We start from the raw sequence: 12535 nt of genomic DNA, 5'->3' as shown, positions 1-12535 counted from the left end.
CCAGCATAGAAGCAGAGTTTCCTCCTGGCTGCCTTTGGATCAAGATGTAGAATTCTTGACTCCCCCAACACTATGTCTGCCTGGATGCTGCCGTGCTGCCTGCCATGATGATAATGGACTAAACCTCTGAGAACTATAAGCCAGCCCCATTTAAATGTTGTTCTTTATAAGAGTTGCCTTGGTCATGGTGTCTCTTCACAGCAATGGAAACCCTAACTATTAGACATTTAAACTGTCTTCAACCTTGGATAAAAAAAACCTTTCTCCCGCTTCTGTGTTTCTGTACATAGGAGTCTCTCTTGCCACCAAGGTCTTCAACAGAAAAGCCTCCCCACTGAATTGTGCTTGCTGGCCTTCCCTGAGCATATCACTCCTCACTTCTAGCATAGAGATGAGGATGTGAAAGTCACTTTGGGAACTTGCATCAGAAAGTAGGTGGTGTCACTAAATAAATGCTCACCACTTGCTAACTGTAAATGATTCTCCCAGTGGGTGGTTGGTCTATGTGTCGTCTACTTGCCTCTTTGGTCTAAATTATATTCTGTGTTCTCTTTCTGCAAACTCTGCCAGCAGACTTCCAGCAAAGTTTGTCCAATAGAATGAATTAGCGGGAGAGGGGAAAATTACTTGTCATCCCTACTGGATTTTGAGCCAGCTGAGGGCCCCTGGTAGGTTGGTCCTTCCCCCATCCTGACACCCATTGATCCAGCTTCTCCTAGGTAATGCACCTGCTTGGTCTTTAATACTCAACTCTCCTTTTTGCTCTTGGCAGCGGTAGGCTGGCACATTTTTAGCAACTGGCTCTCTGTGTTGTCAATGCAATGAATATACATTGGCCCAAACAGTCTCTGAATGTTTGAGAACTCTCTCTCTCTCAGGCAGCTTTATAAGTTTGTCTTAACACATCACTTTTCCAGCCCTAAGCTAAGTACCGATTTCCTGGTTCTCATCTCAAAGTGACGTCACAGCCTTTATTTAGTTTCAACTCCATCATCAATAGTCACACGAATGAGTTCTTTCTGGCAGCTGCATGGCATGGGATCCGTCTTCCTGGCCATCTCAGTGGAAAGGAAGTTAGGCCTGGTAAACCCAGCGAACTACCTGTACCCAGACAGGTCCGTAATGGAGCCCAGAGAAGAATGCACTACTGCCATTTTCCTAAATGAATGTCATGTGTGACTCTCTACTTTCCTTATTCCCACACACAAGTGTAGCTCTCATCCCTCATCGAAGAGGTTTCTCTTTGCAACGTATGGAGACAATTACAGAAATCTACAATAAAGCATAAGTGACCGAAGGGTGCCCAGCCCTAACTGATATTTCCACAACACAACCCATACACTTATGACTCAGGGAGCAGCATGGAAGAGAGAGCACAAAGACTGACAGAGCCAGAGGCTCAAGTTGTCGTCTGAGGGATAGTGTCCCCAAGACATGACAGGTAAAATGTACTCAGACAGCCTCAACAATATGGTTGTCTGAACTAGACCAGCATAATAACAATACCAGTTGACATATCACCGTAGAGAAGAAAAATGCCGCAATGCCCTATCTCTAGATGGAGAGATTCAGGTGGTCAATGACTGCTAAAAGAGGAAGAATCAGATTCTGACAGGGACAAGCTTGGTCCTAGGTTATCCAATTCCAAGTGGCCAACTCTGGACACCTGTACATATGAGCAATGCTGTGTGGACGTGTAGGTTGTACACATGCACACACACACACAACACATGCACACGTGTACACACATACACGCATGTGCAAGTGTGTGTATATATAACAGAAGTAAAGAAGAGGCTATGTATTGGGGAGGGAGCTGGAGACACAGGAGGAGCATTAGTGGTGTAAATGCAATGCCCGTGTGTGATGTTCTCGAAAAAGAAAACAAAATAAAACGTCCTATCCTGTATCCCACCAGTTCTATTTTGACAGCATCTCTTCTAGGAGCCCATTCAAAAATAATTGAAAAATTGTGTGCACAAAGATGTTCGGTCTGGTATTACTTAAATGAAGGCATTTTAAAAGGCAAGAGATCAGACAGCAGCTTAAGTAAATCTATCTGATAGGATATTATGCAACTCGAAAATTGCATTTTATCAAAATTGTAGAGATGTGGAAAAGGCATATACTGCTAGGCAATAAAATCAGGAAAGAACATTTTACATGCATAAGAATCATGTTAAAATGGAGCCTGAGAGATGGCTCAGAGGGAAGCGGATAGCCGGGCTTCTATTACCAGAAGCCACAGGGTATACGGTGAGAATGAACTTCTGCACTTTGTCCTCTGACCTCCCCACTCATGTTATCACACATATGCCCTCATCCTCAACACATGCCAAGCAAAGAAATATTAAAGACGAAGTTAGAAAAAGAAAATATGAAATGTCAGAATAGGAAAAACAGTGTTCTAAAAAACAACTTACTCTGCAAATTTTCAGAAAGTGATTTGTCCGTACCGTGTCATTCCATTTAATTTTGTTTAGCTTAGATTTATTTTTTAAAGGTTCACCAATAAAGTCTACAAGATGGTTGCTTAGAAAGGGAAAAACGTGCCATTACACATAAAACCCCAGTGATGAAGAATTCAGCTTACAATGCAAGACCTAACTTAGGATCCCAATCTTCCTGTCATTCATTCTCCAGGAATGGGTCCCCTCGCTGGAATGCCATCTACACATGAACAGCCATCAGCACTCCCTTTCAGTGGTTGCTACCACAGGCTTACATGAGTAATATGTTGCCTCTTAAATCTTGTGATAGTTTTCCTACCGTGGAGGGGAAGGCTGTCCTACCTATTCATAAACAGGCAAAAGAGGAGGAGGCAAGTCTGTAGGGCTGATCCTATGAGATTGCAAGTGGGTTGGGTTGACTTGGGATTAACTAAAAGACACAATACTGGGCAGGTATTTCCTGCCAGGATTAACTGAGGGAGAAAGTCTCTCCCCCAGGGTCAGCAGCATCCTTTAATAGCATCCCAGATGAGAAAGATCCCAGGACAAAGGGGGCTTTTTTCCAACTGCCTACCTTCACTTCTAATACTACTGTGTGAATCTCTGTTCTGTTGCTGGGGCTGTCATCTTCTGCTGACAGTGGAACCCAGATTCATTGGCCCTCCACGGAAGACTGAAGACCAGTGACCCTCCAAGTCCTTTCAGCATCAAACCGGACTGCCACTGTTCCTAAGTTCTCAGCTTCTATTCAGTGTGAAGACAGCCATTGTTAAATCCCGCCTCCCATCACAACTATTATGTAAGCCAATCTGAAATCTCTTTTCAATACATACCCATCCTGTTTGGTTTCTGTTCCTCTAGAGAACACTGACATATACAGTATGCCTTTGCTCATGAGCAAAATTTATATCAGTTTATAACGGCACACACAGAGACAGACCATCGGAGCAGAAGGAGCACTATTTGCGAGAAGGAAGAGGGCCATAAGAATTGGGAAAAGGCACTAGAAAGGACCTTGTTGGGGCGTGAATAGGTGCAACGTACAATAATACATAGTGTGGTCATTTGAATAAGAATAACTCCCATAGGCGTACAGATTTGAATGCTGGGTCATTAGACAGGACTTAGGAGTTATAGCATTACTGGAGAAAGTATGGCACTAAAGGTGGGCTTTGGGGCCTCAAATGCTTATGCCAGGCCCAGTGTCCCACTTTCTTCCTGCTGCCTCCAGATCCAGACGTAGAGCTCTCAGCTCCCTCTCCAGCACCGTGTCTGCCTGTGCTCTCCATGCTTAAACCTTTGAGTGTAAGCAAATCTCCGTTAAACGCTTTGTTTTATAAGAGTTGCCAGAGCCAGAGCATCTCTTCACGGCACTAGAACACTGACTAAGATAGATAGATGGATAGATAGATAGATAGATAGATAGATAGATAGATAGATAGATAGATAATAGATAGACAGATAGATAGAGAATAGATTCATAGATAGATGATAGATAGATAGATAGATAGATAGATGATAGATAGATAGGTAGATAGATAAAAGATAGATAGATGATAGATGGATGATAGATAGAAGATAGATGATAGATAGATGGATGATAGATAGAAGATAGATGATAGATAGATGATAGATAGATAGATAATAGATAGATGGATGATAGATAGATAGATAGATGATAGATAGATGATAGATATATGGATGATAGAGATAGATAGATAGATGGATGATAGATGATAGATAGATAGATAGATAGATATAGATAGATAGATGGATGATAGATGATAGATAGATAGATGATAGATAGATAGATAGATGATAGATAGATAGATAGATAGATAGATAGATAGATAGATAGATGATAGATGCACACACATGCACACATATACACATGCATGTGTGTGTATGAAAATGCCATAGTATACCTTTATTTTGGTCATTAACTAAAAACAATAGTTAAAAATGCTTATTCAAAAAGGAATGCTGAGATGCAACATTTTATTGTTACAAACAATCAACAATAGCAAAGAAAACCCATCCATAAAACTCAGGCCACAGTATTTCCAGATAACCCGCCAAAGACTGTGCCGGTGCCTACAGTAAGCCTGAAGCAGCAATAAAAACTTCAGGTTGCGGGGCTGCCTGGGCTTAAATATTGCCTTTTCCTCCTATAGGCAGAACAATATTGAAAAAAGCCACACTCTCCCTGTCTTTTTTTTTTTCTTTCCTATTCAGACCCTGGAGTCACTAGATCAATTCACTCAGTCTTTGAGAAGTTGCTGATAAGATGTAACTCCCATTGTTTCAAGTTTCACTCAAAACCATAAATATTGCATGATGCACATCATATACAGTAGTCTTCTCTGCTCTTCCCCGAGTACCATCGTGTCTGTATGAGCATTTACCAGCATGAGTTCTAGCCAGTCCAGGGGACATAAAGAGCCTCTCTGCTTATCCCTACAGCTATCCTTCACCAGGTCACTGATATTCTGGAATCTCACAGGCAATCATATAAAAAGATCAATTCCTTCCCCAAAATAGGTGAAATAAAACACCAAGTCCTCTCTTGACAAATTGGAAATGGCCACTCTTGCAAGACTAATGCATAGCAATGCCATTTCATTCATACCCTTACCCAGTGATCCATTGGGATATAGAATTCTTTTATAGCTTGTTGCCTTCCAACACCACTTAAAGTGCTATGAACATATAGGCTCCCAGCTCACTCCTTCCTCTCCCCACATCTACCCTCCCAATGTCTCTCTTCACTGTCAAACCCTTCAAGATTTATATACACCCAGGCTTCTCTTTCATTAGTCCTCCATCAACTCAGATTAAAGTTCTACATCCAACACAGAATCCCAGTGCCATGGGACTTAGAATGATCCCTCCAGACCTGTAGTTCCCAACCATCTTAATGCTGCAACCCTTTAACACAGTTCCTCTGTGTTGTGGTAAGCGCCAATCATAAAGTTATTCTCATTGCTACTTTATAACTGTAATTTTGCTACTGTTATAAGTCATAATGTAAATAACTGATATGCAGGATATCTGGTGTGCAACTCCTGTGAAAGTGTTGTTCAAACCCCGTGACCCACAGGCCTTGAGGACTGGGCTCTATTATTGTCAGCGTGTCCCATGTTGCTCTCTCAGACACCTGGTTTTGAGATCCACACCATTCCGTAAAACTTGCGCTGTCCCTCACATCCCTTATAAGTCGAGCCAATCCAACTCCTTTCCTGCTACTCTGTTAAGAGCTTAATCAAAGGGCTGGCCCCTAGTCTTCGCTCATTCTGAACAACATCCCGGGACCCAGCCCAACTCCTGAGCCAGAGTTTGCCCTCAGACTGAAGAGCAAGGTCCAGAGATTCCACAGGACTGGCTTGCTTGTTACAGTCATCCTCAACTTCTAACTCAATCTAGAAAAACCGTAGACCCTGTACTAACTTTATCTGAGTACTCAATTCTCTCTTGACATCCCAACCATGTTCCCTCAGAACAAGGGGCCTCCCTCCCATCATACCCAGGGGCCTGGTTCTTAATAAATCTAACCTAAAGGCTTGGCTCTGTGGAACTATTAGTTGCAACATTCATCTTGTCACCCGAGCCCGGCCTGGGTTCTGGATGCAAATCTGTTTCTGACCCATTAATATTTTGTCAGTGATTGGAGTATAATACAGAGTGCACTGCGGTTATCGGAAACATGTTGAAAATCCCAGGCCCACAAATTGTCAAAATATCACATATCAAAACATCATGAGATAAACAGAAACGTGATTCCATTTAAAGTTTTCTAGAACTTTCTCTCGCTTTACAACAAACATGCTAAAGACAGGAAATTGTTTTGTTTTATATTGAACAGACCAGCCAGCCAGCCAGGCAGGCTTCTGTCTGGCACTGTGGGCAAGCCTACCTCGAACCACTGCCCGTGGGATTGCATCTTGAGGATGACGCAAGGGTCCGGCTTAGACAGAGCATCTCTGTCGGAAATGCCTTTGCACGCCACACGCAGCTCGACCTTGGTCAGGCAGGGGCTGTTAAAGATCCCCAGCGTGTTGGCAGCCGACTCGTAAATGTTGCTCATCTTCTTCATTCTGTGTTAGAAAATAAAAAGAGGGAAGAGAATGACGCGCCAGTCACTGCGATATTTTTCAAAGGGAGGAAGCGTCCCCGTGCCCACCCCCATACAGGAAACTGTTCGGCGCGCAGATGCGAATGTTTGAAGTCTCTATTATCTCACCTTTCAAAACGACTAGCAATTTCAGTGAAGTAGGCAACAGTCCTCCCCACCACCACCAAAATAAAGCTTCCCAACAAGCGGCTGGCACACTTGGCTGAGAACGCCGGGTTTTCCCGCCTCATTTGCATAGTAAATATTTTCGTCTGTGAAATAAAATTCGTGAGTTGGTGAAACAGACCACAAGACGCAATCCGGAGTTATATTAACTCTAAGCTTTATGTAAATTTTTTTACTGATCTGTCAGCGAATGAATTTTATGACATCCCATTTATTTTCTTAATTATTATTGTAACCTGTTGTGTTTGCCTGCAAGTACAGGAGCATGTCCACCACGCAGCGTGCATGGAGGTCAAAGGACGCCTTTGTAGAATTGGTTTTTTCCCCCTTCTACCTGTGTAGGTTCCAGGAATCGAACCCCGATCACCAGGCTTGTGTACAATAAGCACCTTCATCTGCTGAGCCATTTCATTGATTTCTTAAAACTCCAACTCTCCTCCTATGTAATGGATCACAGAAGTCCGCTGTCTTGTCTCTGAAAGTAATCCAAGTTTCTCGCTTCTAAACTCTGGCTCATGGCTTTTGCTACCTCAAGTGTCTAAGTTTACTCTTTCCTTCCTTCCTGTCCTCTAGACTCCCATTTACCATATCAGGACTCAAAACTCAAAGGAAAGAATGGGGAAACAAAAGAAAAGAACAAACACCCCTCCAAGATTGCTTCGGAACTCCTGAAACATCAGACGTGGCTCTGAACACTGCGGCCTGGTCCAGTTCAACTTGACTTCACATAGCGTTCAGGCGAGAGGTACCCACAGTCTCCTCCCTCTGAACAGGAGGCCTGTGGAGATGCTGACAGATTCAACAGGAATAAAACTCTCACAGCATGCTCTATGCTTCTACCTGCAACTGGAAAACCAGCAATGGCTTCCTGATCTTCATGTGGAGTTGACGGCTTGCAGTAAAATGTCTCCTATAAGATTGAGACAGTTTTTCCCTGTTTCCTTCTCTTCCACCACAAGCATTTCATTTCTTCCCATTGCTATTGGCATGCTAGTTCAAATGTGCACGCCATACCACCCCTTTCACAGGGTGCTGATTGTACCTAGGCCTTAACCACACATGTGTGTGCATATATGCACAGACACCACATGTGTAGACATGAGCATATAAAGCAGTAAAGTTTTAGTGAGATGCAGGCATAGACATGTTTACTTACTTATTATCTGTGGTTACTTTTACTTCAGTGGCTGTACGTAGTAGCCGAAATAGAGATTGCAGGGCCAACAAAGCCTGAGATATTTACTATTGTAGTCAGAGAATTTGTGCCACTGCATCTCTAAAATGTCAGGTTAAAGTGAGTTTGTGATTGAGGGGACTTCCTATCCTATTTTTTTTTCAAAAGTGTTGGAAAATCAGTCCAAGAATTCATGCAACTCTGTCTTCTACTTACTGAATATTAATAAAGACTTTGGGACAGTTGTTTTTTCCATATTAAAAACGTTGAGTTCCTAGAGGATTGGCTGCTTGCCCGTGTCACAGGATTATTCTCATGGCAAGGCTGGAGCTTCAATGCCAGCTTTCTCTCTCCCACCCTACAACAAGTAAAACCTTCGGTGTAGAAACATCCAAATCTACCAAGGCACAATGATCATGACAAACATCCTGGGCTTGTGTCAGCCCCTCGGTCATACTTCCTTCCTAGTTCAAAATAACTGATATTCAAATATAGACGACAAGCAGGTTGTAAATCCGCAGCTTACCAAATCATGGTCCCTGTATTTGTACAAATTGTGAGCAAGCGTGAGAGCCCAGGCATGCCTGGATGAAGACCTTGACAAAGCACATGAGGGGGAGAACCCCTTGGATGAAGATGTCTTCTATAGAGACCAGGTTGCTAAGTATTCAGTGGACGTTGCCAGCCTTTAGTAGGTCAGAGTCATCCCGAACCCCTGATTCTCCCCGTGCACTCATGGGCTTCTTTCAATCCACCATGTTCTTCTGATGTTCTTGTCGCCACCCCTCTCACTAGAACCACCCCTACTGTGCCTTCACAGGATCACATCTGTCCTTTTCCTCATTCTCTATAAAGAATAAGCAAGCTTCTCCTAGAGAATGGAACAGCTTCTCTAACGCCAGTCTTCTTGTTAAGATTTATTTATGGGTATGAATCTTTTACCTGCATGTATGTAAGTACACTCTGGGTGGACTGTTGCCCAAAAGAAGCTCTTTGTGAGCTGCCACGTGGGTGCTAGGAACAAACTCAGATCCTCTGGAAAAGCACCAAGTGCTCTAATCCCCTGGGCTTCTAACTCCTCTAATACTCGTGTCAATGGTGATATATACTGCAAGAGACTCTATCGAAGAGAGAAGCAATTCTAAGTTTGACTGCTTAAATCCTAGCTCCTCCATTCACTGTGAAACACTGAACAGGACCCCCAACCTGTCCTTTAGTAGCACCTACATGGAAAAGATTCTGTAATGAATATAAGAAATAACGTATGTCAAGTGGTTTGTACAATGTTAGGCATATGGTAAATATTCTCAGAGTTTTGGCTCTTAGTATCATTGTCTGACTTCTTGCAAGAAAGAAATGTCATTCTCCTACTTGGAATCTCTAACATGTCTCCCTAGTGCTTTAAAAACAAAGCACAACTCACTCCTATAAAGTCCTTCTGCCTTTGGAGTTGTGGTGGTTTAATTAGGACTGGTTTACAGCCTCAGAGGTTCAGTCCATTGTCATCATGGCGGGAAGCATATCCATGTCCAGACAGGTATGAAGCTGGAGGGGCTGAGAATTCTACAACTTCAACCAAAGGAAGCCAGGAACAGACTCTTCTCAGGCAGCTAAAAGGAGGGTCTCAAAGCCCACCCTCACCGTGACACACTGTGTCAAGGCCACACCTCCTCCAACAAGGCCACACCTCCTCCAACAAGGCCACACCTCCTCCAACAAGGCCACACCTCCTTCAACAAGGCCACACCTCCTCCAACAAGGCCACACCTCCTACTAGTGCCACTTCCTGGGCCAAGCATATTCAAACCACCACAGAAGCTCACATTATCTGGGCATACCTTCCTCTAAAAGCTCACAGCCACTTCTCAAATCAGCAGCTCACAAGGGAAGCTATGAGCACGAGTTACTGTTAAGTTCACAGAGCAAGAAGAAAATGGTGGCGCCCGCTCTGATAAATTTGTTTAACTGCAGTCTCAGCTTGCAGGTCAGGTCGTTTATCCTCAAGACACACACACACAGTGGTCTTTCTATAGCAGCAGCTGGCTCCTAGGAACCACATATTCCATAAAAAATCATCTCTTGTTCTATATGACAGATGATCACATGTCCTGTGTGTGCTACATGAGAGGTCTGACGGGACCTGCACAAGTTCTACAGAACAGGTAGCTCCACAAATTCATCTTCCCTCATTTTTTCATTTACAGATTACGACAGTACTTTCCCCCCACATGTACCTTGTTGCCCCGTGGATTCAAGCAGTAACAAATAATTTCAACTACACACTTCCATAAATGCAAAGAAAACCTCTGATTGAATGTACAATTGTGAAGATAAGAAACTACAATGATGGGGGAAGATCAGAGGTGCCACATCTGCTCTTGATTTGAGGTTCCCATCAATCAACTCACCTGATTTTAAATGGTAGCAATCTAGTCATCTGTGCCCAAAAATGTCCAAAAGCAACAGAAAATTATCAGGTGTTTTTTCACAATAATTAGTAGTGATCGAGTAGCAGTTTTCTACAATATTGATACATTCCATCCTCCAGGTACGCTCATTCAGATAAGAAAGAAGTAACTCGAAATAGCTTCAGGAAGTCCCTGAAACAGATGAGACTCACTAGGCTCCTCCCTCCGCAGAATATTTAAATAGAAAATGCTGCTAAAAGTCACTCTCAGACAAAACAAGCTGTGAACGTTCTCTGACAAGTCTAGCCTCTAGAAAGAAGCAAAGACCAGCCAAACTGCCCAGAAGAAACAAAGACCAAATGAGCCACCTGGAAATGATGTGCTATGACCCATTGACCTGCCTGCAGGTTGTGCAGTGGACTCCAGCTTTTGTGAGTTGTTGTCCACGTTGGGATGGGCCTTAGTGATGCAGCTGTCATTAAGTCATTTCTGTTCCTGTAAGTAACCCCAATAAAACTCATTGATCTACCAACTTGCACTTTGGTCTCTATTGATCTGCCTATCTGTGACGACATGTGTCTATTGTGTTTCCCTCGGAAAAGTCTGTCATACAACATGGTATAGCTTAAATTAAGGGTATGCCATATACTGAAATATTATATAACAACAGTAAATAAACCTACTAATTAATTAATTAATTAATTAAATTTATCAATTATTTTATCTTACCAGGGTCTCATGCAGTTCATATTGGCCTCAAATTCTCTATTTAGCCATGAATGACTTTGAACTCCCTATCCTTTTGCCTCAATCAAAAGGATAGGCTTACCAGCATCCCCCATAATGCTTGGTTTATACAGTGCTTGGAATCATACCCAGGGCTTCATGGAGGCTGGGAAAACACTTTATTAACTAAGCTACAACACTAGGTGCAACAACAGTGAAATTAAGCAATTTATAAATGAATAAACGTTTTGTACATGGTCAGAATTTTTTTATTAATATCTAGCCCGCAGTTTCATGGTTCACACTTTTGTGATCTTTTAAGCAACATAAGAGAAACACAGCAGATCTGGACAAAGTAGAGCTGAGTGAGGGATGGCAGAATAAAAGCCCTGAAGATCATTCTAGCACCAATATGATGGCTGTGCTGACAGAGAGAATTATCATCGGGCCTGTCATTGTCCATTGTTCCACTGTCGGCTGAGTCTTCCTGCTTCTGCTCAGGGTCCTCAAAGTATGACACTCACTGACTGCTAATGCTCGTTGTTGGCAAGCGTTCTGCAGTGTTTGACTAGAGAAAGAGAGTTAAAGGGAAAAGAGAATGCACAGCATATTTCTTCCCAGCTCCTGCCTGGATCCCAACCAGGGGGCACAGCTTTGATCAAGTCTTGTTCCTCACTCTCGTTTCTCCCCTTGCTCTTTTAGACTCATGGGTTAACAATGGTGTCTTACCAATGGCATCAGCTGCATACGTTGCAGAGGGTGGCCTTGTTGGGCACCAATGGAAGGAGAAGCCCTTGGTCCTGCCAAGGTTGGACACCCAGTATAGAGGAATGTCAGGGGATGGGAAGGAGGAGTGGATGGGGAGGAAAACACCCTTATAGAAAAAGGGGAGAGGGATGGGATAGGGGGCTTATGTCCGGAAAACCGGGAAAAGGAATAACATTTGAAATGTAGATTAAAAAATATCCAATAAAAGGGAAAAGAGGCAGGCTTCATAGAACACAGCAGGAAAGGGAAATGCATACATACTTGTCAAACTGAACAGAGAAGAGAGAGACTAAGCATTCTCCAGGAGAAGGGCAGCTATGAGCCACTAGAAGCAACGCTTATTACTACAGGGAATGAGTACATTAACTGGATAAAGAGATCCAAGCAGAGTGTCCACAGAGTATTTTTCACCACAGAGATGAGTCTCAGAAAGAGTGTCTTTTGGTTCCCTTGACTCTGGACATATCCCTGGGACTCTGCCCGACCCGACTAATCTTTTAATTTCCTGTTCTTCTCACTGTGGTAGAAACTAAGGTGCCCACCTCCTTATATTCACAAACTGTCTCATCTTCTCTCCTTGAGTGTGGGTGAGACCTGTGGGTTTATCATCTTTAAAATATGACAAAGTACATCTGTTTTTATGATTTTTCTACATTAATGACACCATCTCGATCCCTTGCTGGCTTTGATGAAGTGGTCATGTTAGGAAGGC

General features: G+C 43.0%; 1 protein-coding gene across 1 annotated transcript in view; it reads right to left on the bottom strand.

Moving 5' to 3' along the window:
* The window catches only part of Cpne4 (copine 4), a 452533-nt gene that overhangs the window by 331180 nt on the left and 108818 nt on the right, over positions 1-12535 (bottom strand). Inside the window, exon 2 of the mRNA XM_032910406.1 lies at positions 6364-6544. Coding sequence (XP_032766297.1) covers positions 6364-6543 — 180 coding nt within the window. The 5' untranslated portion in view covers position 6544. The remainder of the gene's footprint in view (positions 1-6363; positions 6545-12535) is intronic.

The sequence above is a fragment of the Rattus rattus genome, chromosome 8 (genome assembly GCF_011064425.1).
Source record: "Rattus rattus isolate New Zealand chromosome 8, Rrattus_CSIRO_v1, whole genome shotgun sequence".
Classification (NCBI taxonomy): domain Eukaryota; kingdom Metazoa; phylum Chordata; class Mammalia; order Rodentia; family Muridae; genus Rattus; species Rattus rattus.
Note: the sequence above shows the minus strand (reverse complement) of the source record. Positions and strands in the feature narration are given on the sequence as shown.